The sequence below is a fragment of the Cladophialophora carrionii genome, assembly GCF_000365165.1.
Source record: "Cladophialophora carrionii CBS 160.54 unplaced genomic scaffold supercont1.6, whole genome shotgun sequence".
Classification (NCBI taxonomy): domain Eukaryota; kingdom Fungi; phylum Ascomycota; class Eurotiomycetes; order Chaetothyriales; family Herpotrichiellaceae; genus Cladophialophora; species Cladophialophora carrionii.
This window is the reverse complement of record NW_008481831.1, coordinates 2,713,476-2,738,091: the sequence shown is the minus strand read 5'-3', so window position 1 is coordinate 2,738,091 and position 24,616 is coordinate 2,713,476. Positions and strand designations below refer to the sequence as shown.

Here is a 24,616-nt window from a genome sequence, read left to right as displayed (position 1 = left end):
TCAATGTTGGTTTCAGTGCCTTCGATCAGTCCGAGTTGTGCAGCTCATCAAACGTTGGGTCCTTCGGAAAGGCATTGGAATGGCATTTAACGCAAAGAATCTACAGTACAACAAGCAAGAACCCGCATTCCTCCGCAAACTGAAAGGGGAGTTTGGTGGCCTTGATGGAAGACATAACGTCCAGATCGCTCGACCCAAAAAAGACAGGCTGAAGACCGGTGACGACGATGAAGACGAGCCAGTGATCGTTGACGAGCAAGGCGAAAGGATTGAAAAGGCCGAGTTTGAGCGGCGGGTCAAAGGCGAAGACGAGAGCGATAAGCCAGCCGTGACGGAGAATGCACAAGGCTCAGAGCTGGGGGCCCAAGAAGGCACAAAGCAGTCTGAGCGGCAGAGAGTCACCGAAATTGGCTCGTCGACGGCAGCAAAGAAGAGAAAGATTGGAAAATTTGTTGGCGGAGAGGGCGAGAACCAACGAAGCGAAAGCGATGGAGACGATAAGCAGAAACGCTTGGACAGAGGGCGAACCGATGAAGTCCATCCAGCCCCGAAATCTGCCACCGCGCCAAAGAAGAAAGGGAAGAAGATTAAATTGTCCTTTGACGAGCCTGAATGATGACAGCAGTGTCCACCGTGGAAGGTCTCTAGGCTGAAGACTCGAATGGCAGGACTTTCACCGCAGATCGGCGAAGGCTGCTCCTCGAAGTTCGCAGCTGAAGCAAAATAAATTCAGCAAAGGACAAGATCATACATTTAGGGAAGCGCCACGTCAGCTCCCACAGCGACATGGTTGAGATGACCTCAACCCTATAACCAGCACGGTCACTTTACTCGCCGCCTAAAACAACGAACACGGGCGCAGTCAGAGAAGATCCTCCTGTCGAATGAGAAGCCACCAAAGGCAGCGGCTACAAGACGAAAAGGCAAGCAGAGCAATCGGCTTCAACAGACACCGTATCAAAGTGCCTACAACTCTAGCAGCCGTACAGCCTGTCAAATACCGATTCGTTCGTCGGCGAGGCAGTGCGGCGTCGTAGATAACACGATCAGAGGGCGTATCACAAGGAGATTCGTACATGCTGCATCGGCAATGCGATCATCTTATCCGCAATCCCGCAGAGACGAGACGAGACAGGAGGCTGGTCTGCTTGAATGCTGGTCCACCATGAGTTGCAACTGTTCCCTGCTCTTACAACCTCCCTCCGGCATGCAAGAATACCGCCTCGGCGGCTGGAAAGACAGTGATCCCCCCTTCACCATGGGACACTCCTCAACTCTGTATGGCATTCCCACAAGCGCGCTGCTTGCTTCGTCCATCAAGCATAGGCAGCCCAACCACAATACAACAATGCCAGATTGCGTTCGTCTGTCGCCTGTCGAATCAGCTCGTTGACTGTTGCCTCCACGCTCAACGCCTTGCCTAACTTTTTCGCCACTACGGTCAATGCCCGGTCCGCTTCACTCGGTTCTGTCTCTTCTCTTCTTGCTGCAATCACACCGAAAGCAGTCGCGTCATTTGTAAGTGATGTGCTGCTGATGCTTGTTGCGGCGGTGCCACCCGCGGCACCGTCCGCGGCCGGGGCTTGTCCATTGTTCTCCTGCATCCTTTGGAGGCGAAGTGGAGAGACGGACCATGAGTATAACGGATCGTAGCGGAGAACGTCGAGAATGGTCATTATTGCTTCTTGATCACGACGAAGGGCTTCAAGGGTGAAATTGCAACAGCGCCGGAAGACGCCCTCGACGCCCGTAAGTCCCATGCCGTCGACAAGATCGCGTGTCAGGCGGAAGGGAACGACTTCAGGCACTGGTAACACCCGACCAGCCTCGAAAGCTACGCCCAAGTCGATGTGCACCACCTCTCCTGTCTTTTCGTCAAGCAGTATATTGTGCCCGTGTCGATCTCCTAGACCGAGCACATGGCCCAGAATGCTGATCGCAGCAGTGGAGCGGCTGTAGTTGAGGCGCTTGTAGAACCAGTCATCAGGGTCGAGGAACTTCTCCATGAAGAAGAAGCGCATGACCGGGTGAAAGTTGGCGGCGACCGTGTGATAAGCCCGCACTCGTTGCTCCACCGTCTTTCCTTGAGCGTCCGCAATGTCCTTTCGGGCTTTGTTAGATTTGTAGTCCTTGGGATAGTACCGTCCATGAGCCGGGAGGAGATACTCGTTCAACGGGATCGTATTCTGCACGAATTCGATGACGCCCGAGTTTTTGGTTAGAGGTACCACTTTGTACGTTCTGATCCCAAGGTCCCGTTGTCGTGTGCTGCGGTGCTCTTTGAGGAGGTTGGACACTTGCTCGAATACTTGTTCCATGATTGCGTCTTGTCGGAGGTCGTCATTGCCGCCTTTCAAGAGCAATTTGTGTCGAGAGCCATCAGAGGCTATGATTGTGGCAATCTTGGGTGCTGAGACACCGCTTGCAACAGAAAGCTCCGGACTGATCGAGACAGACGTTGGTACCTGCGAGTAGTCGCGGTCTGCCCTTAAAGCGATATTCATAGTAGGTGGTGGGATCTTCGAAGTCGGTTTCGTGATTTGTGCCTCCAGCCCAGGGCCGCCTTGTAACTTTCGCAATTGGAGCGTCTTAGGATCAGACTTGCCATGCTTTTCCGGCAGTGGCTCTACTGCGACTTTGTTTAAAGCGACGCAAGTGTTGTGGACAGCAGTCCATATGGCTGAGGATGTGCTCTGTTGCCTGATGCGTTCGGTCAACTTGTTTGCTGCGGTCCATCTGGACGCGGCGATATCATCACCAGTCGGTGGCCGAGACTTGCTGGTAGCAAAGACCTGGTATAGACTGTGGAATGGGTGGTCCGAGCAGATCCGGAACATGAGATCTTTGAGCAGCTTTTGGAAGTCGTCCTTGAAATCTAACAGACGCGACGTCAACTGGTTGATCAGTGGCGCGAATTTGATTGTTGGCACCGAGCTGAGGTTCTTCTGGACAGCAGCATTTGCCGTTGGGCTTTCCGCCTGGTTGAGCCAGAGAGCAACGAACCGGAGCGTGTCGTTAGGATAGTCGTCGGAAGCCCTCATTGAGAGCAGGTAGTTCTCCAGGCACTGGAGGATCAAATTCTCTCGGTTCTCCGATACCCTTCTCCATTCTTCCTCGTCTAGTTTGAGCCAGTTTCGAGCCCTGGCCCAATGTGACTTGAGTTTCTGCTTCTGCTGCTCCGTTTTGCTGTTCTTCACCATTCTTTCGAGCTCATACACCTCTTGTGTCTTCCGCTCTCGAATCTTGTTGATGCGGGTAAAGTCGTCCAGGTTGTCAGTATCTTGCAGCTGCATATCGCAAAAGGCAGCAAAGTTGTGGAAAACTCGACCAGCGGCTGATCCGGTTCGTCCGTGTAGCTCCTGAATTGCTGGCGCCAGATAGCGCTCGATGATCTCGTCTGGTTTTTCGAGACGGGCCTCAGCAATCTTGTGGCCAAGGTCCGTCAGAATGTCAGCTCGCGTTACAGCAATGGCTTGTTTGGCAATATCTTTTCGACTTCTGAGATCTTCCAGAATTCCAATGGAAGCAGACGCTTCTTCTTGTTCCCACAAAGTTCTGGCTAGGTCGTAATTGGTCGCAACATCGACCTGCAACCCTACTCGCTGAGCCAGGTGATTCAGTTCGGACAGATACATCGCCCTATTCAAGCAGAATTGAGGCTCGTCATAACTCGACGCCACCTCTAGAGACTGTCGAGTCACCCGAAATTCGAGAAGCAGCGCTTGGTGCAGGCTCACAAGGAAGGAACTCTGTAGTCGCTCGTTTCCTCTGACAGCGGCGAAAGCTGCTTCTCTGCCTGCCAAGACAGGGGATAGCGCGTCGAACCTGCTATTGTCAGTAATAATCCAGTAATGTGTGAGCGCACCTACCTGGCGTGCCTGAGGTTCTTGTTCCTGGCTGCCAAAGCTGCACAGGCCGATTCTAGACCGTCCATCGACGTTGCACCGAGAGTCTGTCGCGCCTCTGCAAGGACTGCCAGATTCGAATAGAGGCGATGCGAGTGGCTTCTACTGCCAGAGACGGCCTTGATAGCGACACCTACGTCGAGTAACAATTGGTCCAGCTCCATGAGAAAGCTATCCTTGTTCGAAATGTTATGCATCCCGCGGAACAAGGACAACCAGCCCACCGAGGACGAGGTTGATTCGCTCGGAGGCATCAAATCCCATCGATCTTGTGCAGAGCCACTATCCGCCCAAGCACCCTTCTGAGAAACGTCATAGTGTTGTCTCACAGCTTCTGATATGCCCTGCATATTCGCGGCGCTCAGCGATGACGCGGTGGCCAATGCCACCGAGCCTAGCGCTGCTGTTTGCTCATTGACTCTCAATTGGGAGTCAAGCATAGCACTGCGGAAGGACAAGGATTTCTGGCTCGCGCCTTCATGCCCCAGTTTACTGATCACGGACTGCAAGTCATAGGTTTGGTGCTTACCATAGAAAAAATCAGGATCGTCGACATTCTCATAGATCTTCGAGATAATTTCAATGGGAATACCTTCGGTCATGACGAGTGACCTTCGGGAAGAACGACCTGTTTGTAATTGAGCCTGGGATTGATGAAGTTCCAGGAAGAGAAGAGCTTCATGCCACATTTGACAGGCGCTTGCTGCCATAGCAGCGTGGTGGAGATCTACCTCAAGCCAGGAATTTCGCTGTGCCATATTGGTCTCTCGAGGGAGTTGGCATTTTCTGAGATAGAGCAGAGTCTTGAGCACCAACGGGCAGGCTGGGCTCGGCTGCTGGACGGCTGACGAAAGGATATCGGAGAACATTTCTGACAGTTTTTCCCGAAAAGCCTGGCGAGAGTCGAACTCGCTAAGTAGAATCAGATGCACGCTTTGTGGCAATAGGGCCTCTGCCGACTCGGGAATTGCGTTGATGAGTGGCTTCAGAACGTTCAGCACAGGATCCCCAGCGGCTGCGTCAGAGATCTGAGCAAGGAGTTCGGCGGCCCAATGCTGCGCTTGCAACCGCGGGTCGTGGGATCCTTCGCGTTTGATGTCTGACGCATTCAGAGCACGCGCCAGCAGCGTAGTAGGGCACGGGCAATTTGTGAAGCTCATATCCTGCACAAGGGTTCTGTCGAAATCTGGGTCCAGCAAGCCGCGTTCGCCCGAATGGCTGATGGTGCTGAAGATCAATTGTAATGTGTTCTCAGCAAAACTTGTCGCAGGATAGTCAGATGTCCAAAGCAGATTCGTCAGGTGGCGCACAATGCTGGTATAAGATGAGACTGCCTCAAAACCTGGGAAACCTTCTTTGGACATTGGAATCGCCACTTGCATCTGGCGTGACTTCTTGTTCCCGCCAGAGCTGAGTCCACGCATGACAAAACCCCGACCCATCACCTGGGCTGCCCATATCCGGAACGGCCGGTCCAGTTCGAGATTCCTCAGGAGGCTTTCCAACACAGGGAAAACGCGAGAAGCATCCTCATCATTCGCAAGGATGTCATCTTGTTGATCTGGCGGCGAGGAGAATTGTTGGCATAGTATTGTGATGGAGAGCTCAAAGTGAAGGCTGGAAAGAAGCGGGTGTTTGCTGCTTTGGTCCATAAGCAGGTCATAAAGCAGCTGGCCCTCATTGGTGCTTTTTACACTAGTCCCCGGTTGGGTTATTGCTCTGGCATGTTGGATGATCTGCATAAAAGTCTGCTCGGCGTCGTCTGTTATATTCACGAGGTGGAGGGACTCCAGGCACTGTGTTAGGAACATGCGGAACTCTTGGGCCTTGGTCATCGTTGCGAGGAAATGACTTTCTTGCGTAGTGCTGTCTTGCGAAGAGGTGATGAAGCCAGTCAGAGACGCGAAGATGGCGACACCCAGACCAGCGATGAAAGAAGGCCGAGTTGAAAGATATGGCGCTCCACGGCGGAGGAGAAAGCGATAAATGCCCATCGCGTCGCCTGCACATTCAAACAGGGTCAGATAAGGTCGTAGACTGTGAAGCATCATCTCCAAGGGATAGCCTTCCAGCGCGGCGGCGCCGGCGAGGCTGATCACTATGCGTATCTTGCGGATGATGCTGCACGTGTGGAGAGGTCCTAAAGCAGGCCTCGCTTTGTCCAGTAATCGCCTGAATAAGTGCACCAGGAGGGCCGGTGTCCAGATGTCCTGTTGCTGCATGTCAAGTCTTGACAACAAGTAGTTAAGTTCCTCAGGAAGGCAACGTGCGCGGAAGCAAGGCTGCTGAGAAAGCGGAAGCTCGCTACGGTGCCCCGCTAGGTCAACCATCTCCTGCCAGAAGGCCAGGTTTGGGGAGGGCAAAGCCTTGTCAATGCCGCGGTCGTCTTGAAGCGACGTCAGTAGCACGACGATGATGTCTGGGAGGCACTCGCGGAGCCTTTGAAGGTATACTTCAGACCCGAGTCGTTTCCTAACCAGTTTCTCTGAGCCATCATAGAGTCGTTCCTGCTTCGGCACGCTCGTCTCAGAAGCAAGTGTGTAAGCTTCGGCACTGGCGAAGTTCTCTGCAAGCAGCTCAGTCCAATCCACGCCGACCAGTTGGGCCAGGTCTTCTGCCTGAGCCATTCCGCGGAGAGCTGTTTGTCCCGTCAGCTCAGCAATATTATCCTCGGCCAATTCCTGCAAAGAAGTGTACCCGAAGGGCTGGAAAGGCATCGACGAGAGACTCTCTGTTGACAGCCACGTGAAGAAAATCTGAGGCGCAAACAGCTTGAAAAGGAGTCTCGGGCGTCTCAGATTGAGCAGTTTGCAGGTTTGATTGATGCAATCATGCGCGAGCTTCGTCGTAGCTGGCACATGAGCAACAGTCTCGAATACGTGGTACGTGGCTTGTCGTAAGACCGTGTGCCATCGTGCGCCTAGATGCGACACGATGTACAGGCGCGCGGCGATGCCCTCTTTTCGCCCAGGATCCGAAGGCAATTTCCCGACGATATCTTCAAATATAGCATCGTGCTGCGTCAGAACGTAGTTGTCGAAGATGTGGGACAACTTAGCAGCCATTCTATGCTGATTTGGAGGATCACTGACCTCAAGGATCTCCAGTAGGCTTGTTCGCGGAGATGGTAGATCGTCAGCACCGTAACTTGCGTTTTTCAGCATCAAAGAGTCCAGCAGATCAGCCAGTGCGGACAAAACTCGTGGTGAAGCAATTCCCTTGTTCAGTGCGATGTTAAGGAACCAATCGTACACTTCAAAGGATGCTTCCGCAAGGTCGTCATCTTCGTCAGAACTCCAGAGATCTACCAGGTGGCGAAGGACGTCGAGACATAGACACAAGGCAGATTCGCATCTCTCGAAAGCTTCTTCTTGCAGAAACGCCTTGCCGAGCTTGTCGACCAGACGATATGCGTCTGCCCGGGAGGTCCCCATACCCAGCGACAGAAAATCGCCCACCGCTCGTCTGGCGCCAATCAACGAGACCGGATCAAGTTTTATAAGCTCGTCAAAGACGACAGTGGCTGCTGAAGAGTCTAGCAATGCTTGTGACTTCACCATTTGAAGAGCTGTGGTCAGCTCCACCGCATATTTCGCAAGTAGCTCATGCGTGTCGTGGCATAGAGGTAGATCAAATCGCATGACAGCAGCGCCGGAGCCTGCCTGGCTGCTTTGACTTGCCTGCGAGTCCAATTGCTCTTCATCCAGGAATTCTAAGTCCGAACCGTCTTCCGCAATGCTTGTTGCCATGCCTCGATGGGCAACGATTGATGCAAACTCAAGTACACCCTGGTAATCATCACCGAAATTCCGGTTGCCGCTTCGAGATAACTGAGAGTGTGTAGCGACAACACAAGCACATACACGCTTGGCCATTTCTTGACAGGAGGCAACATTCTTCTGGCTGGAGATGAAATCACTCACAATTCGACGGGTTTCAGCCAGGACCGAGGGTGGCATGAATTCTGACTCGTAACCAGCACAACGCGCAAATACTGCAGAGGAGACAGTCGAAGCAACAGCCACCGTCTCTACGATATCGCTGCCGATATTTGAGCTTCTTTCGGCGGAGATAGCTTTCCAAGACAGAAGGAATTCTCTCGATTGGGCCGCCAGGAAGTCTGTGACCGCTCCAAACAGGCGGGCTCTTATTGCCATGTCGAGTGGGCGGGACATAGCGTTTGCGGGTCCGGCAGTCCCAGGGCTAAGAGAGGGGACACGCAAAAGATATTGTAAGAAGTCGAGGTTGACTGCCGCCATAGTTGCTGCTTTGAAAGACGAGTGTGCCGGACTCCAGTCATCAATAGCGATTATAGGATCCGAAAAGCCGCAAATGGAGCTAAGCACACAGTATAAGAGCTCCGGGCGAGCGTGAGAGACAATGTGTGCATTGTGAAGTCGATCAAGATTTGCAGCTGTGGCAAGTCAGTACGTAGGATTAGACAGCAATATTATTGCACATACGCAGGGTCCAGCGGAGGTTTAGCCAGCCAAGTACCTTCAAGCAGAGGGATTCGAAGTGCTTCTCGCTGTCGAGGAATTTGGAGCCTAATATAGTTGTCATCAAGACCAGAGATGTATCTGTCAGGCTGCTTGGGCCATTGCTGCCACCACCAAACAGAGTGCCATCAAGCAGATTTGCGCTCATCACTGTATCCAAAACCCCACTCTTGAGGAGTACAGTGAGCAAATGGCAGGAAGCCCTCGCCGTTGGTACGACGGCCATTGCTCTTCGCGCGGCATCCCAGACCCGAAGCCAGATATCGGATGTTTGTGAGGGAGGATGTGGTGTTTGCGCTAACCTTGAAAAGATCAGGAAGACCCATGTCTGAACGGTGGGGTCTTCATTGTTGAGGTCCGGCAACAAATTGTCCAGTAATTGGATCCAGTCCTGCTCAAGGGCGCCAGGTTGGTCAAAGAGAAACAAGACGATCTGCAGAGCGGCCACCTTTTCCTGCCCAACCCCTATTGCTGCGAGCTCCAGAAGTTCCTGCAGATGATTTTGGATTTTCCGTCGTTTACGCGGAATGTCCTCAGAGTCGCTATCCGCAGTTGATGACCGTCCTTTGCGACTCAGCCCGACGACAAGGCCTGCAATGATTTCTATTGTCAACCAGCAACTTAACGCGCGTGGTGAACTGCGAGGAGGCTTGAATTGTCTGATTTTGAGAGGTGCGGTGTCTGAGTCGAACAATGGTTGCATGTCGTCGAAATGTAACAAATCTCTTTTGCCGTGGTCAGACATCATGGTTGTCAAGAGGGGTTCCAAGACATCCGCCTCGATGGGGTTCCATGGGCCTGGCGGAGCAATGAAGAGATGTCGGCATGTGTACAGGGTGATGAGCATCTGTTCCCGTAGGGTACCAGACCGGCTAGACCACAGTCGGCGCATGACAGGGATGAGGGCGCATAGTAGGTTTTGCGTGAAATCCACATTTTGGCTTAGAGAAACAAGCATAATGTTGTTTAGAGTCTCGAACGCATCCTCTTGACCTGTCCCTGCAACACTCAAGTATTCCTGGATCTTCTCGGCGATCGAGGGAGCCCGGGCCATGATGCGCACGTTGGAGACAGAAGTCAGGCTCTTCAAGGCGGCCAGGATCTCTTCGGCGAGCGTAGCCTTTTCCTTACCAATGCTCTTGCCGCTTCTTTGACTGGGACGTATAGACAAGGACCGATCATTCCTCGATGCCATACTGGTGTTTCTACTGTCTGGTAAACCATCCTCAGCAACATCATGTTCAAGGACAGTCGACAGGCAGTCCAGGGCAAAATCCACATACGTCTGCCATTGCTTTGGTCGCATATGTTCCCCGTGCGGCGGGTAATTGAGGAGCACTCGGAAGCTTTTGATGTAATCGTTCTTGAGAGGCTCACACAACGAACCATCCGTCAAAGGGAGGGTATCCACAATATGGTCCAGGATCGACAGGGCCGTCTTATACTTGAGCTTAGACGTTCCCACTTCCAAGGTCAAGCGAAGGGCAGCAGCCGTGACCTGCAAGCGGGAAGCAGCAAGGCTCCTGGTTCTTTCAGCAGTGGTCGACCGCAGAAATACCGGCTTCTCCTTGGACACAATCCGGTAGAGAAGCTCGAAGATCTTGTGAAAGACTTCATCCTTGAGCGCGTCTCTATAATACAGGGTCAGCGGGGACGGGGACCCAGACCAGTAATGACCATTCTCTCTCACACTTCTGGAGCATTCGCTCGCTCCCCCAGGACTCGTTTGAGATCTAGAGCGCTCGCGTCAGCCAAGTACGGCTTCACGAGTGCTTGCGTTACCATCAAGACCCTCGTTTCTCTGCGCGATCGTGCCACCCTCTAGCTTGGCTACGTGAGATTGTCAGTGGGTAAGGCTGAGCACTGAAGAGGCAAGAATCCATACAAATGGCCGCAGCGATGCCAGCCTCCGCCATCTCCGCCGTCAGTGACGCACTGTTTCTGACGTAGACGAGGACTCATGATACATGAATACAACGCGATTGTCGCTCCTGGCAAACCATACAACGCATCGCCAGGGCAATAACGGTAATGAAGTGAAGGAAAACTGAGGGCAAAGTGAAGGGAAAGTAAGGCGATCATCGCTCAGGCTAGTCTAACCGGTTTCGGAAACCGCGACTCTATTCGAATTCACAATTGCGACCGCAGCCAAAGTTTTTGGAGAGAGGAGAACGGGCCTCCATTGTTGGCAAAGCCCAGGACCAGTTTTGTCGCGTACCTTTGACCTCCTGCCTGGCTATCACAAGCAACAGATCTATCATGGAGAGCCTTGAACGTCTCCAGGGCCTGCATGCTGATCTCGTCGCGTTTAGCGAGACGCGTTTCGCCAACATCGACCGCCTGTGGCAGGAGCTGGAAGGGAGCCTCCAAGATTTCAGGCAGTTGCTGGACAAGTCGAATTCAGCAGCCAGCGACCGCGACGCCTACAACAATGGTCTGTCTCCCTAGCCTGGCCCTTCCACGCAGAAACAGCTCATGCTAATACTAGAGCGCAGGAAAACTTAGTGTTGCCGACCAGGAGTTCGCCATCAACGACGAATTCAAGCATATCTCCCGCGCCATCGCAACGACCTTGGACCTGGATGAGATCGAGGCTGGCCGGCTGGTCATCCAGAGTCAGCAAGATCTGACGCTGGCACAGGACTCGCTGGTCATGGATGTGGTCAGCAAGTTCCACAATCGCAGAGATCTGTTGCTTCAATGCCTGCGGATCACTTTGCAGTACTCACTCACGCTGGAGCCCGATAACGAGGTCAGAAGAGTCTTTGAGACCACCATTGGCAGTGTTCTGGATATTGACAAAGGCGTTCCTGGCAATGGATCTGTCTTCACAAGGAAGTGCCTGAGCACACTGGAAGAGATCGAGAGATTCCAGGCCAAGATCGCAGATGCACTACAGAGCAAGGCGGTGCTTGGTGGGCCACGCGGCGCCGAATTCTACGCTACTCTCGAGTTCCAGCGAGACAGTCTGTTCAAACAACATGAGGCACTCGCTTGTGTTCTTGCGTACTTGTTTCAGGGTGACTTCACGAACCAAGAAGATCTTCGGAAGCTTCACGCTGTGCTCCCGCGCTGGAAAAGCCTCGACTTCAATCTGATCCACTATCTTCCTGCTTTCTCTGCAGCATTTCGCCAGTACGGATCATCCGGAAGTCATATATCTCAACAAAGCACAGCCTCTCTCAATGCCTTGTTCGCATCGCTGCCTCAAGATGCTTCTTCAACCTCCATCAGGCCTCTACAAGCCATGTTGAGCCTGTGGTGGACCGCAGAGTACAGTGGCCAGTTCCGGGACTTGATCGATCAGGATCCGGGCGCGGGAACACGAGCGGACGCAGTGAAGGCGGCATTGAAAGAGGATGCATTGGAATTCATGCTCGCCATATGCACGAGCACCAATCTGGACGTGTGGCGGCATCCGGCTAGGCAAGAACTTGTAACACTGCTTCTCAGCGATACGAATCGGTTTGCTCTCAATGAGGCTGAGCAAACGTCCTCGTATTTCCGCTTGCTATTTATGGAATGCCTAGAGAACTTCATTGAGGCTTTCATTTCTAACATGCCCGATTCGATCCGGAAACTGAGGACGGAAGAAGACGACCAGAGATTGAACCTGTTGACAGCCATGCAAGAGGGTTTGCCGTCCACCCACCAGAGCAGCGTCCCCAGCAAACTTCATCTCGAGTGCTTTCTCATTCTTATCTCATTCTCCTTTGAGGGGAGACCGGAGGCCGCAGAGCTGTGGTGGGAAGATCCGGACAGTAACCTCTATGGCTTTATGCAGTGGGCATCCCGACGACAGACTGTGCCACGTGTGAGCGCCTTTTGCGAGCTTCTGTGCTCCATATCTGAAGGTCGAGACTGTGCAGAGGCGGCTCACAAGTTTTTATTGGATGATTCGTCACAGGCTACGACCAGAGGCCGGCGTATCCCGTCTATGAACTATCAACAAATCTTCGCCGAGCTTGAACTGTACTCACAGAAGGTCCATGAAAGACCTGCTACGTCGCAGTTGCCGCACACACCGAAAGTCCTTCCCACCGACATGAACGAGCTAGAAAGCCCAGTCATGCTGTCGTGTTATCTCCGCTTACTGGCGCACCTCAGTCGCCAACCGAGCGGCACCCGCCAACATATTCTCGAGACGGTCACTCCGGCATTCCCTCAGGCTCTGTTACTTCTCAGCTCAGGACCGGTCCCCAGTTATCTGAGGGCAAGTGTGTTCTCGACCTTGGATGCGCTGCTGACAGACAAGAATGCGCACACCGCTGCGATAATGTGGCAGATTCTCGACAGTTGGGCAGCACACAGCCACGACAGAACACGCCCAGCGGCTGCCACCACAGCATCGCCACCCAAGCCGACTTTACTCAACTTGCAGAACACCCTCAATTCCATTGCATCCTCTTTTGATCAGTACGACGCGTGCGTCGTGTTCCTTCGCGACTTGATCGTCACTCTTCCGTCTACTGGCCTGGGTCCTGATCTGCTTCCATTCCCCAAAGATCTGGGTTCGGACTATAGACGCCCAGGGATTGGCCCCTACATCGATTTTGTTTGTGGCCAAGTCTTTGCAAAGCGCATCCCCGAAGTTGCGGATGAGCTGCAGCGATTGATCGGGTCGTTCCATTGTCTCGAATTTATGGCCATCGGACTTGAGGGGGTCAATGAAGATTATGTGGCAATGCTCGACCGCGCCACTTCCAGCCATGATGCCTTGCAGGAGGTGCCGGGCGCATTCTCGTACGCTCAGCGCAGTCCATTTGCCAGGCTCATGCAGTGGCTCCTCAGCAGCGACGTGCATAAGCTGTTGCTGGAATGCTTGCGGGTGTCCGGCGAATCCGCCGATGCTGCGCTCCCAGATTCGCCCTTACTGCTCAGTTTGCAACGGTCAATTGACATCATCAACCGAGTGCTCGATCTTCAGCCCACCTATTTTGACATAGTGAGGCCTTTGGTTCAATCCCAAATGCCCCAGGATGGGCCGCCAACTCGCTCCAATATTGATGCTCTGGAAGAGGCTCTCGCTGCACACCCCGAGATCGTGCTTAACCTTTGCCAATTCGCCGCCACTGGGCATTCCGAGCTGTCCATTCGGGCACTTGCATTACTCCAAAAGCTTTCGAGTTCACCGAAGCTCAACAACCACTTTCTGACGACGGAGGATGTCCGTGGCCGAACAAGAAGAGTTGTCGATATGCTGGGTCCTGATCCGGGCTTCGAGCTTCAACCTGTTGCCAGGAACCTGTATTCCCGTTTACAGTTTGATGTCCGCGAGCTCGAGCAAGGATTTGAGTCAGTCAGCTACCTTCTGAAAGATGGGATCCTTGCTTTCTTCAATGCTTGCCTTGAAACCCAGCCTGACCTGCCAAACATTGCTCACCTCCTGATAGGCTTCAACAGATTGGGCGAGCGGCTGGCCATCTCAGATTCGGTAGATGCGGGCGTGTCAGTCTTCAACTCAATTGCCAATCTCGTACAAAACTATCCAGATGACGAGAACGGTGTAATGGCTTCATGGTTGATACACATGAAAGCGGCTGCTTTCCGAGTCTTGAGACATCTGTGGTCGTCTTCACTGTCGAGCAGTGTCGTCGTTGGTCAATTGCGAAGACTGCAATTCTTACAGTCGTTGTGTTTGAGCCAGCCTATTGTCACGCAGCAGACACTATGGGACGCCAATAGTCTGTTGCAACAGGACTTCTGGTACACCACCTCAGCCGAAGCCCTGGCTGAATTCCTCGCTTTTCGAGGCTCTCTGTACAGTTACGTTGTCACCGAGATAAGAGCAGCCTCAAAGGAGGGTCTCTCGACGAATCTGCGACAGATTCTGTCGACTCTTCAGGGCAAGACCAGCGACGTGGATGGCACGGTCATCATCAACCCGGACATATTCGCGCTCCTTGATTTTCTCGACCTCGATCTCTCAGCAAGTTTTGAGGTTGAACCTCAATACTATGCGGGCATAGATTTCAAGGTCTACCTGACCGAGGCCACGGAAAGTCAGCCCAGTGTCTACGATGTCAAGATGATCCGCGAGTACCTCAATGCCTATCGAGCCTCAATCATGCAGAAGCAGGCATCGACAACAAGCAGCCACAAAATTGACGAGCAGGAGCTGATAGATGAAGCTGATTATTTGATTGCCACCATCGAAGCTCGAAACCGGTCCGAAGTCGTGCTCAAGGCGAGGAGCGACGCCTTGCACGAATACGCGGAGATGGTCATCGCTGTCGTGGAATGCTGCCCAATGGAGGCCACGATGAAGGTGCAGTTCATCCTGCACATGATCCAGGTCATGCTCCCCAAACTCGATGTTTTCATCGTGGACGAGAGAGCCGATATGGTTGAACTAGCTCGGGCAGCTGATGCCCTGCTTTTTGCGCTCTCTCACACGGCCTTGACAAACACCCATCTGGATAATCTCGTCACAGAGAAATTATTCCAACTCTTTCGTGCCTCCATCGAAGGCATCGCGGCCTCCAACTCGCGTACAGCCCTGAGGACAATTTTCTACAGCATTTGTTCGCAATACCTCGCCCGTCTCACCTCGTCGACTGTCGCGTCTGAAGTGGTCGTCAAAGCCCGGCACAACAGCATGGACTGCATTCGATCGGCGAGCCAGCGTCTCGTGCAAGTCATGTGCGATGATGCCGAGGACGGAGTCGACGAGTGCCGCCTCAACGCTCTTGGCCTTCTCGCTTTGCTCACATCTCTGGCCAGGATGGAGCAATCCAACTTGATCCTCGATTCGCTTGTCAAGGCCAACATGCTGGAGATCATGATTGATCCTCTAAAGCATGTCGCGCTGGAGTTTCAAGATTCAGAGGCGGGTTGTAAGTGCCGAATCCATATTTCTGACTCTGGCATGCCCTGATTAGTGCTAATGAATCTATTCAGACCGGAGTTCCCTCCTCTCAACTTTCGAAGCGCGCATGCTCCTCCTCCTCCAGATCTCACGGACTCGTGACGGCGCAGGAGCGCTCCTTGACGCCGGAATCGTACAAGCTGCTCGGGACTCTCAGCTATTCCGAGCAGACCCGGATCTAGGCATTCCCCTCCCGTCCTCCGCCGACAACAACAACTCGCCGTATGTTCCTGACTCTGCCACTTCCGCGTTATACACATACTACGTACTACTCTCTTCCACCCTGAGACTCCTTCTATCGACCTTTCTCTCTCGGGGTGCCCAAAACGAACAAATTCAATACCGCGCTCGGACATTCCTGATTGACTACAGACCCAACATGGTGGGTGTCTTCAAGAAGTTTGCAGGTGTCAATGGCAAAGTCGACGAGAAAATCCGACCTCTTATTGCTGAGAGCGTGAGGTGTTATACCGGGCTGATTACCTTGTCCGGATTTGTGGAATTTGAGGATGAGGCGGCATTGGAAGACACAAGATTGAATGGGTTCTCATGAACGGGACGATAGACGAAAAGTCGGAACGCAAAATGAAGCATAGCGTGAGTGTTTTGTGAATGTGAAGCAGAGCTCAATGTGGTGATATCTCGCCGGAGATACCAGCGGGAGCTTGACATTCATCCAGAATTGGCAAATATCCCTCGATTGTCTTGGTGTTTGTTTCTCAACAGCAGCGGTGGTGACGTAACTTCGTCCTGCCAATGTCAGCATCATCCGCTCCGTGCCATGCAGACGTGCTGGCGCGGTTGGCCGGATAGATGGCAATAGGAATACCATTAGAATCAGTGACAGGGATAGCAACAGACAACAGCATGCTCGAATCCCATCGACATACTCGGTACTGGACTGACTGTACAGTGTGGAGTGAATCAGGCAGAATAAACGCGTACCGAATCGTCAATAGAGGAATTAGTCGGTTATCCGAACACTAACGTGGCAATCAATGTTCTGAGTCTCACTTGCTGCTTCCCTCTGCCCTTTGCCATTGCCCTTTGGCGAATACTCGGTTCTGGTACGAACGCCATTCTATGTGTGATGCGTAGTGATTTGGACGACGGACGGACGGTAGAGAATAGGCTTATAAGTTACCATGACATGACATACTAGGTAGACATATGTACGTACACAAATATAATCTGTATGTACGAGTATACACGTAGCTGCACCATCTCCACTTCGGTACTCTCCATTTTTTCTGCACAGATTTATGGAGGAGTGACTTGGATAGTGGCCTTTTCCTGGGGAGTCCTGGGGTAGCGCTTAACATCAGAGAGACGCGGAAATAGAATGGACTGAATCAGTATGTGATGCATGGCGTAGCACGCCCGTTAGTTGTGCATTGTATCTGCTCGGTAAGTATGATCCCGACTACATCTGCCGTACTACAAGTAGTCAGTGGATGATATGCTGGACGATGAGGTTGAGAAGGGGGTTTACGTCAGGAGCTGAACGTGGCTGTTACGCTGCGTGGTCGCATGGGGAGGTGGCATTGGGTAAAGACACACTGATATACTGACATACTGACATACTGGCATCTTGGGACTTGGTATGCCAGCAGCGTCCACCTTGAGCTTGGCCTGGTGGCTGAATGAGTTGGTACTGGAGGAAGGGCAGGCGATGGCGGCTCCGACAGTGACGGCCATGGCGACGGCGGTTTCAACACAGGTATGAGATGGGTAGAAGAAGGGCACGCTGTGGGCTGGTGAATGACGCGATATGATGGGCTGCCCACAGCGACAGCGATAGTCACTTGGACATAGCGCTGAATAGGAGGCTGGACTTCCCGTATATGCTGTGTACCGATGTTAGTGACGGCGCCGTGGTGACGAGATGGGAACGGGTCGACGACAGCGAGATCACACATCACTGCATAAGACAATGGAAACAGGCCGTCGTTCCGCTCACACTTTCAGCCATTTGATTTCGGGGTCGGCCCCTCGCCATCTCTATTTCCAAAACAAAAGAAAGAGGGGGGAAAAAAGGAAAACACTCCGTCAAAACACACTCTTATGCCATCTCTTTGATGGCGCCACGCCAGCGCGACACAACGACAGACACCGCACAAGACACCACACTGACCAATACCACCACGACGCCACAACCACGGCACAACACGCCGAGGATCTCAGATCCCGGCCATGTTGGCCACGGCAGCCTTCCTGCTGTCGACCTCGGCAGCGACTCTCCGCCCCAGGTCCCGCGCAGCCAACCGGGTGGCTTCAGGAGCACGAAGCATCTTGAGCACCTCGGGTAAGGCGTAGACATGTCCCAAGATGACCTTGTCGGTCAAACAAAGGACACGGGGGGAGAGCGCCGCAACGAGAGCCGACCACAGCTCCAGCGCACGGGCGAAGCGGTCGTTGTCCAGGTTGTTGAACTTGACCGTCGCCGCGTGGCGGAGTACCAGCTGCCGTTGTGTCTGGCAGTCGTACAAGAAGTCGATGACCGGGGCACGCCCGGCCTCCTTCCAGGCGGAAGCGACCTGCTCGACGAGACCCCGGTCTAGTCGTCTCATTTTGCCAGAGTGCAAGAGGAATCCACTGGTCGATTTGACCAGGATGCCCTCCACCTGGCCCAACACGTAGGCTTGAAAAGCCGGATCAAGTGACACGACAGGAGGACGAGCGGGCGAAGCAGCAGCAGGACGAGTGGACGGAACATTAGTTCCTGCCATCCATTGGTCGATCTTTTCCTCTGTTGGCACTTGAGACTACTTTGAAGTTAATTACAATCAAGTGAATTACTTGCGAGGAGAGAGGCCCACCATGAAGGGGTTCTTCAACAAATTGCCCAGCTTTCCAAGGCTGATCTTGCGCGTGTGTTGCTTAGATGGCGATCCTCCTGTGGTCGCGTTGTCATTGACGCCCTTGGAGCTGCTGCCCTTGCGCATGAGGTTCTTGAACGGCGTGAACACACTGGCCGCTGGGTTGAGGGTCGATGCCTGGGGACTGATGGTCGAGAAATGCGATTTGGATGCTGGCGGTGGGAGGGAGAAATCCAGGTTGCCTTGTCGCGAGGTTGGAATAGGGCAGAAGCCCGAACTTGGGGTGTCTGGCGCGCCGAAGAACGGGTTTGCGTTCTGGATACTCGAGTACGTAATGCCACTGTGCAGCTAGTCAACACCGAATTTCTCAGTAGTCCCGGAGCTACTTACGAGAATGGAGGTTGTGATTGCCGAGGCGAAGGTGGTACATTCTGCTGGTGCACGAAAGGGTTGGCGTTCGTGACACTGGAGTAGGTGAGCGCTCTGGGGAGTTGTTAACACCTCATGTTCAAGTTAGAGGAGGTGAACTTACGAGAGTGGCTGTTGTAAGGCCTTGGCTGGGTCTGCTGTCTGATCACCAAAGGAACCTTCCAACTCGTCGTAGACAGGGCAGAATTGGTGCTTGTCGGGGATTTCTTTCCGCTTAAGGGCGTGCGCTGTCAGTGCCTGAAGGTTGCGCTTGAGGTCTGCGCGTGTGTTGGCTCTAGTGAGAATAGCAGAATCGCTAGGACGAGGCTGGAAGGCGTTGGGGAATCCGGGGTGAGCTGACAACGAGCGGGCGATTCCAGGCGGGCTCAATGGGAGTGGCTTATTGCAGTCCATTCTCGACATTCTCGACATCCTGAACGCGATTGTTCTAAAGAAAAAAGGTCGAGGATCAACGGTGCCGTCAAGTCCAAGAAGATAAGAAGGTTGCTCTCGCTGAGTAGTCTGACTGTTGTCGTTTGTGTGATGGCTTGGGGGTGTTGTTGAAGGTCTGATTGCAGGCTGAGAAAGATTTGAAGACTCACGCTTCGATTGTTTTGCAGCCTGGCTGGCAGTGGCTTCAGTGCGAAAAAAATTGCGCATGATCTCCATCCAGCTGTGACGTGAAGAATCGCGTTTCTGCCACACCGGCGTAAGGCTGCGTCGAACACCTGATTTTTTCTTGTCCTCGACCGGCACCTCATCTTCCACGGCAGTTATTGGAGGCGACGACAATCTTTTGCGGACTTTGGGATTAAGGATGACACCATCCAGTATTCGAACTTGACGGTGGTTTGCACGAATTCTCTTGCTGCGCTCCGAGTTGTCCCCCGCTGGACGCCGGACAAAGGGTCTGAGACTGTCTGAAAGCTTGCGTAGTCGCTCGACTGACTTATCGTGCTCCACAGAACCCTGCTTGTCCTCTTTCACTGAGACCTGAAGAGGCTCCGAAACGACTCGGCTGGAGCGGATGCTGGCATCAGTCCTGACGTGACTTCGAGGAGTTTCAGGAGTAAAGACACGGAATGGGCTGGACTGAATACGGGGTAGAGGCGAGTTGCTGAGAACCGTCCCAGGAATTTTGCTGGACGGACTGCCTTGGGAATTGATCGGCTGGAAAGTGATTGCCTCGCCGTGGCCGCCTCTTAAGCTAGGGCTTAAACCGGTCTCTCCGGAAGGTCTGCTCGGTGACAGCATTCCAAATGTGATCAGGAGCGATGGATCAATATCTGCATCGAATAGCAACGGATCGACCTCGGGAAGCTTTGGCTGGGAAGAACCTCCGAAAGACTGATGCACCTTGTTCGACTCCCTAGCCGTGCCAGGTCTCTGATACTGTTCTTGCCTCGAGGTTGGCGAACCACGACTTGACGACAGCAAGGTCCTGGTTCTTTGATGGGAGTATGTTGTGGATGGGAGTCGGTATAGGTCCCCTTCTTCCGACTGTTGCTGCTTGACAGTGGTGGTGGTTGGTGCTGGCATGACTCGGCCACGTTCTGGAGTCACTTCACAAAACGCCTTCCTCTTCCCAGCAATAACGGCATCTCGAGCTGGCTCTTCTCTCTCAGACTCTTCGCTCATACGAATGAAGTTAAGAGCCTTGATCTTGCGAACGTGTGGCAGAGTCGGAGGCTGCAAGATAAAGGTTCCCACCTTCGGAATGAAAGGATTGAGGGCATCGTCCTTGGGCCCGAGTTAACGACAGTGTAGTGGTTGAATGGAGCGCACTCACGTTTCGATGTCTCCAACTGTGTCGCCACGAGCGCCAAACATCTCCGTCGTCTCCCAGGCCGCCTGCGGTCCCATCACTTTCAAGCAGATCCTGAAGTACGCTCGTGGCATCTGGCAGTCCGGAATACCCATACCGCTCGAGTATCCAGCTGTACACCTCTTCCATACCGAAAGAGAAAGGGTAGACTGGCACGACACGCTCGCCCACTTCACGCAAGAAGAAGCGACACTCTTCTTCATCAAAGCACCCGAAGTCTTCGAAGTTGTTCGAGTTTCTTAGTAGGGGGGATGGGATCGCTGCCGTAAAATTGCGACGGCGCGTGATATCCATGTTGGTGCAACAAGAAAAGGCGTGAGAAATGAAATGGGACGAGCTGTGAGTGCGACCAGCGCAATCACAACCCAGGATGGCGTAAAGCAAGAGAAGCGCGTTCAACAGGACCTGAACAAGAGAAATTGTACATGGACTGAATGAGACAAGAAAATGACACCCAACTCCCTATCCAGCATGCAGAGAAGAACTTGGGAAGTGGTCGGGACGTCGAACAATGTCCATGGCGTTAAATTGACCTGGGTGATATCGCTGTCGGTGCGTGCCAAGCCGGAGAAACAATTATGCAACGACGGTGACAACGTGGGCGATACCACTTCCAGGGCAGATGTGCCGGCTGGATTTGGTCTACTCCCTCTGTTTATGGGCCATTGCAGTAGTGCCACCGAACATTGAAGAGTGTACTCACTTATTTTGGACCTCAACGGATCATCAAGATAGCCGAACAAAGATCGTCCACTGATTGCACCTCCCAGTCGTTGAAAAGGAAACAACACCAAGGTAACAGGATACCGGATGGCAAGACACGCGCTTGCAGCAAAGTGGCCTTTTTCCTGGGTCGCTGCGATGTTGCAATCACAGCAATAGGTGGAGCAGCTTGATCATTGTCCCATCTCACCGAACATGCAGGCTCAGGACAAGTGCCAGGAGTAGGAGCAGCTTGTGAGGGCTCCAGTTCAAAAGACCCAGAGCTTCATTTTGAGAAGACATCATAGCTGTGTCTGGAGTCTCCTCTCCCGATCATATAACTCTGTACCACGATGAAGCGTCCGACAAGATCTTTCAAGCACACACAATGCGTTGCATATCCCATTGACGACAAAAACTGCCCATGTGTCTAGGCGCAATAGCTCACATACTGCAGGACAACAGTGTCGACATGTGTCGGAGCCAATCTGTTGCTGGGGGAGAAAAGAGAAACTGACGTTGGTTGAAGTTGGAAAAGGCGTGCATTCTGGCCAAGGAGCTAAACGCTTTCTAGACGTCCCGTGACCCCTAGACGTTCGGCCTCACGTGACACTCCCACTTCCCGTGTTTCACAACCGAGCTGCCACACATCCCCGCAAACAAGACTCTCACCTACCATGACGCTTTGTTGTGTCTAAAGAATGGCCCTCATGGCGCCACCGACGCTCTCCGGGCTCCTGCTACGAGAGACTCAAGGCCTCTCTGACCCAGTAGTCGGTACCTGCTCCACGGGGCTCTGCATACGCTCGGAATTACGCCCACCCTCTCGCCGTTCTACGGCCGCAGCAGTCGCTGCTTGCTTCAGCGGCAACAGTCTCGGTTGACGAGCTCGGAAACGGACATCCTATTCGCTTGATCTCATTCTTTCGTCCGATGTGCCCGCCCTCCAGATATTTACCATGCTTCATAGCCGATCGACTGATCGTGACTTCAAAATCGCTTCATAAGTTTGAGAGCATTCGCACTTCCTTTCTCAACATCATCAACCGTGTTTGAGCCCAAGACCCGTGGATCTGTCTGTTCTCTTTGCTGTGGACAACTTATACATCTGTCAGCGATCATTTCATCATCTTCCCAGTTTCAACCCCCACGTGGTTCCACAAGCACATCGACATGCCTTCAGAGATACCCTTGTACGATATTGTGATCATAGGAGCAGGTCCAGTTGGTCTACTACTCTCAGTATCACTGTCAAGATGGGGTTACAAAGTCCGACACATCGACAACCGACCGGTGCCTACAGCAACAGGCCGGGCGGACGGTATTCAACCGCGCTCCCTCGAAATCCTGAAAAACATGGGCTTGAAGCGGAAAATCATGGCTCACGACCCCGCCAGAGTCTTTGAGGTCGCATTCTGGGATCCGGCCCCCGGCGGCAAGATCGTCCGCACAGGCACATGGGCCAGTTGTCCAGAATTCTTGGACGCACGGTATCCCTTCACAGCTTTGCTCCACCAGGGCCTCATCGAGCGCGTCCTGATTGAAGACCTCGAGAAGAACGGCACAAAGGTCCAGCGACCCTGGACCATCACACGCTTCGAGACGAACCACAAGAACCCGGAGTATCCCGTCGAAGTTGACCTGAAAAACCTAGATAGCAACGTCACCGACACTGTGCGTGCGAAGTACCTGTTCTCCGGCGAAGGGGCCCGATCCTTTGTGCGCGAACAGCTCGGCGTGCAGATCCGGCATAAGGACCCCATCTCCCACGTGTGGGGCGTCATGGACGGCGTCGTCCGCACGAACTTCCCAGACATCAAGATGAAATGCACGATCCACTCGGACCACGGCAGCATCATGGTCATCCCGCGCGAGAACAACATGGTGCGCCTGTACATCCAGATAGCCAGCTCCACAGACCCGGACTTCTCGCCTCGAAAGACCGCCACCGTGGCAGAAGTGCAAGCCGCGGCGAAGAAGATCTTCGCGCCGTACTACTGCGACTGGGACCGTGTGGAATGGTACTCTGTGTACCCGATCGGGCAGGGCATTGCCGACAAGTACACGCTCGACCACCGCGTCTTCATGGGCGGCGACGTCTGCCACACGCACTCGCCCAAAGCCGGGCAGGGAATGAACACGGCCTTCCACGACGCCATCAACTTCGCGTGGAAAATGCACCTGGTGGAGTCTGGCTTCGCCAGCCGCGACGTCCTGTCCACGTACGAAGTGGAACGGAAATTCATCGCCGAGACACTCTTGAACTTCGACAACCAGTACGCCGCGCTATTCTCGAAACGACAGCCCAGTGCCAGTGAAGTCTCGGATGCGCACCAGAGCGGGCAGAAAGAGACGAAGAACGAGTTCGTCGAGATGTTCAAGGCAAACTGTGAATTCACGTCCGGGTTCGGCGTCGCGTACAACGGCAACATCTTCAACCATTCCGGCGACCATCAGTTCCAACACCCGCTCATCATCAGCGGAAGCTCGAAACTCCGGCCCGGAAGAATCATGCCGCCCAGCAACGTGACGAGGGTGGTCGACGCCAACGTCGTCCATCTCGAGAACGAAATCCCCTTCAACGGCTCGTTCAGGATGTTCGTCTTCGCAGGGTTGGGCCAGAGCCCCAGACCTGGTGGCCATCAAGCCGTTGCGGACTTTGCCCGCCATCTGTCGGCCCCGGATTCATTCTACACGCGATTCGGCTACGGCGATTCGTCACGCGACATCCACCACGACAGCGACAACCCGCATTCTCGATTCTTCAGCCTCGCCCTCGTTCTCGCGGCCAAGAGGCCCGAGATCGAGATCTCCGACCTGCCCGCCTTATTCCGGGACTATGCGGCCAAGGTCTACGCGGACGATCGCAAGGATGTGCGCGTGTTGGATTCCAAGGCTGCGGCGCACGCGAAGGTCGGTCTCGAAGGCGACGAAGGCGCCGTCGTGGTTGTGAGGCCGGACGGTCACGTTGGCATTGCCGTAAGACTTGTCGAAGGACGCGGCACGGTGGAGGCTTTGGAAGGGTACTTCCGGAGCTTCACTGTGAAGACCGGGCTCGGGGGTGGCGCTGACAGGGTAAGAAGTCAGTTGTGAGCAGGCCGACGATTTGGAGTGACCTTTTTGCATGAACATGAGTTTTGCATTTCTTCAAGCGAGTCGATGTTGAATGGGTGAGCCGCATGAGCTGGATTTCGCTACGCTATCTTTTCGAAAATCAAGGCGCCATCCTGTAACTGTAACTTGGTTGGATATTTCGGTTTGGACATTCCGCGAGCATTGTGCATGATGGCTTAGGGCAGTCGGAGTCTTGGAATCAGCTCTCCATTTATCAGGCAGGCAAGCAAGCAAGCAGACATAGCGAGTCGTGAAACCAAACCAGTCACTGTTCATACCGTCTCCCTCACTGAAGTCTGAAGGTTGAAACTATCTCAGTTTCCCTTTCGTCCGACCTTATCCAAGTAAATCAGAAGCATGAGGGATGAAAGAAAGCCGAACCATCCAACGAATATCTCGGCAACACTGGATGCTCCGTCCTTTTCTCGGCTTGAATTCCACCTCCTGATCGCCACAGCAGCCTCACATTTCACGGC

At 53.4% G+C, this 24,616-nt stretch overlaps 5 protein-coding genes across 5 annotated transcripts; 3 read left to right on the top strand and 2 right to left on the bottom strand.

The window, feature by feature from the left end:
• Positions 1-79: 79 nt before the first annotated feature.
• G647_07963 (uncharacterized protein) lies at positions 80-616 on the top strand (the record flags this gene model as incomplete). The annotated part of the gene is made up of 1 exon (XM_008732275.1): positions 80-616. The coding sequence occupies one exon, from the start codon at positions 80-82 to the stop codon at positions 614-616; it is 537 nt and encodes a 178-aa protein (XP_008730497.1).
• Positions 617-1,316: 700 nt separating this feature from the next.
• G647_07962 (uncharacterized protein) lies at positions 1,317-10,189 on the bottom strand (the record flags this gene model as incomplete). The annotated part of the gene is made up of 4 exons (XM_008732274.1): positions 1,317-3,825; positions 3,870-8,319; positions 8,369-10,035; positions 10,095-10,189. 4 exons carry the CDS (start codon positions 10,187-10,189, stop codon positions 1,317-1,319), a joined length of 8,721 nt encoding a protein of 2,906 aa, XP_008730496.1.
• A 474-nt stretch (positions 10,190-10,663) lies between these two features.
• G647_07961 (uncharacterized protein) lies at positions 10,664-15,825 on the top strand (the record flags this gene model as incomplete). The annotated part of the gene is made up of 3 exons (XM_008732273.1): positions 10,664-10,838; positions 10,900-15,240; positions 15,305-15,825. The coding sequence occupies 3 exons, from the start codon at positions 10,664-10,666 to the stop codon at positions 15,823-15,825; spliced, it is 5,037 nt and encodes a 1,678-aa protein (XP_008730495.1).
• Positions 15,826-17,452: 1,627 nt separating this feature from the next.
• Positions 17,453-20,618, bottom strand: G647_07960 (uncharacterized protein; the record flags this gene model as incomplete). Its single annotated transcript, XM_008732272.1, has 5 exons — positions 17,453-18,037; positions 18,092-18,431; positions 18,482-18,574; positions 18,624-20,239; positions 20,289-20,618. 5 exons carry the CDS (start codon positions 20,616-20,618, stop codon positions 17,453-17,455), a joined length of 2,964 nt encoding a protein of 987 aa, XP_008730494.1.
• Positions 20,619-22,199: 1,581 nt separating this feature from the next.
• Positions 22,200-24,119, top strand: G647_07959 (uncharacterized protein; the record flags this gene model as incomplete). The annotated part of the gene is made up of 1 exon (XM_008732271.1): positions 22,200-24,119. The coding sequence occupies one exon, from the start codon at positions 22,200-22,202 to the stop codon at positions 24,117-24,119; it is 1,920 nt and encodes a 639-aa protein (XP_008730493.1).
• Between the last annotated feature and the right edge of the window lie 497 nt (positions 24,120-24,616).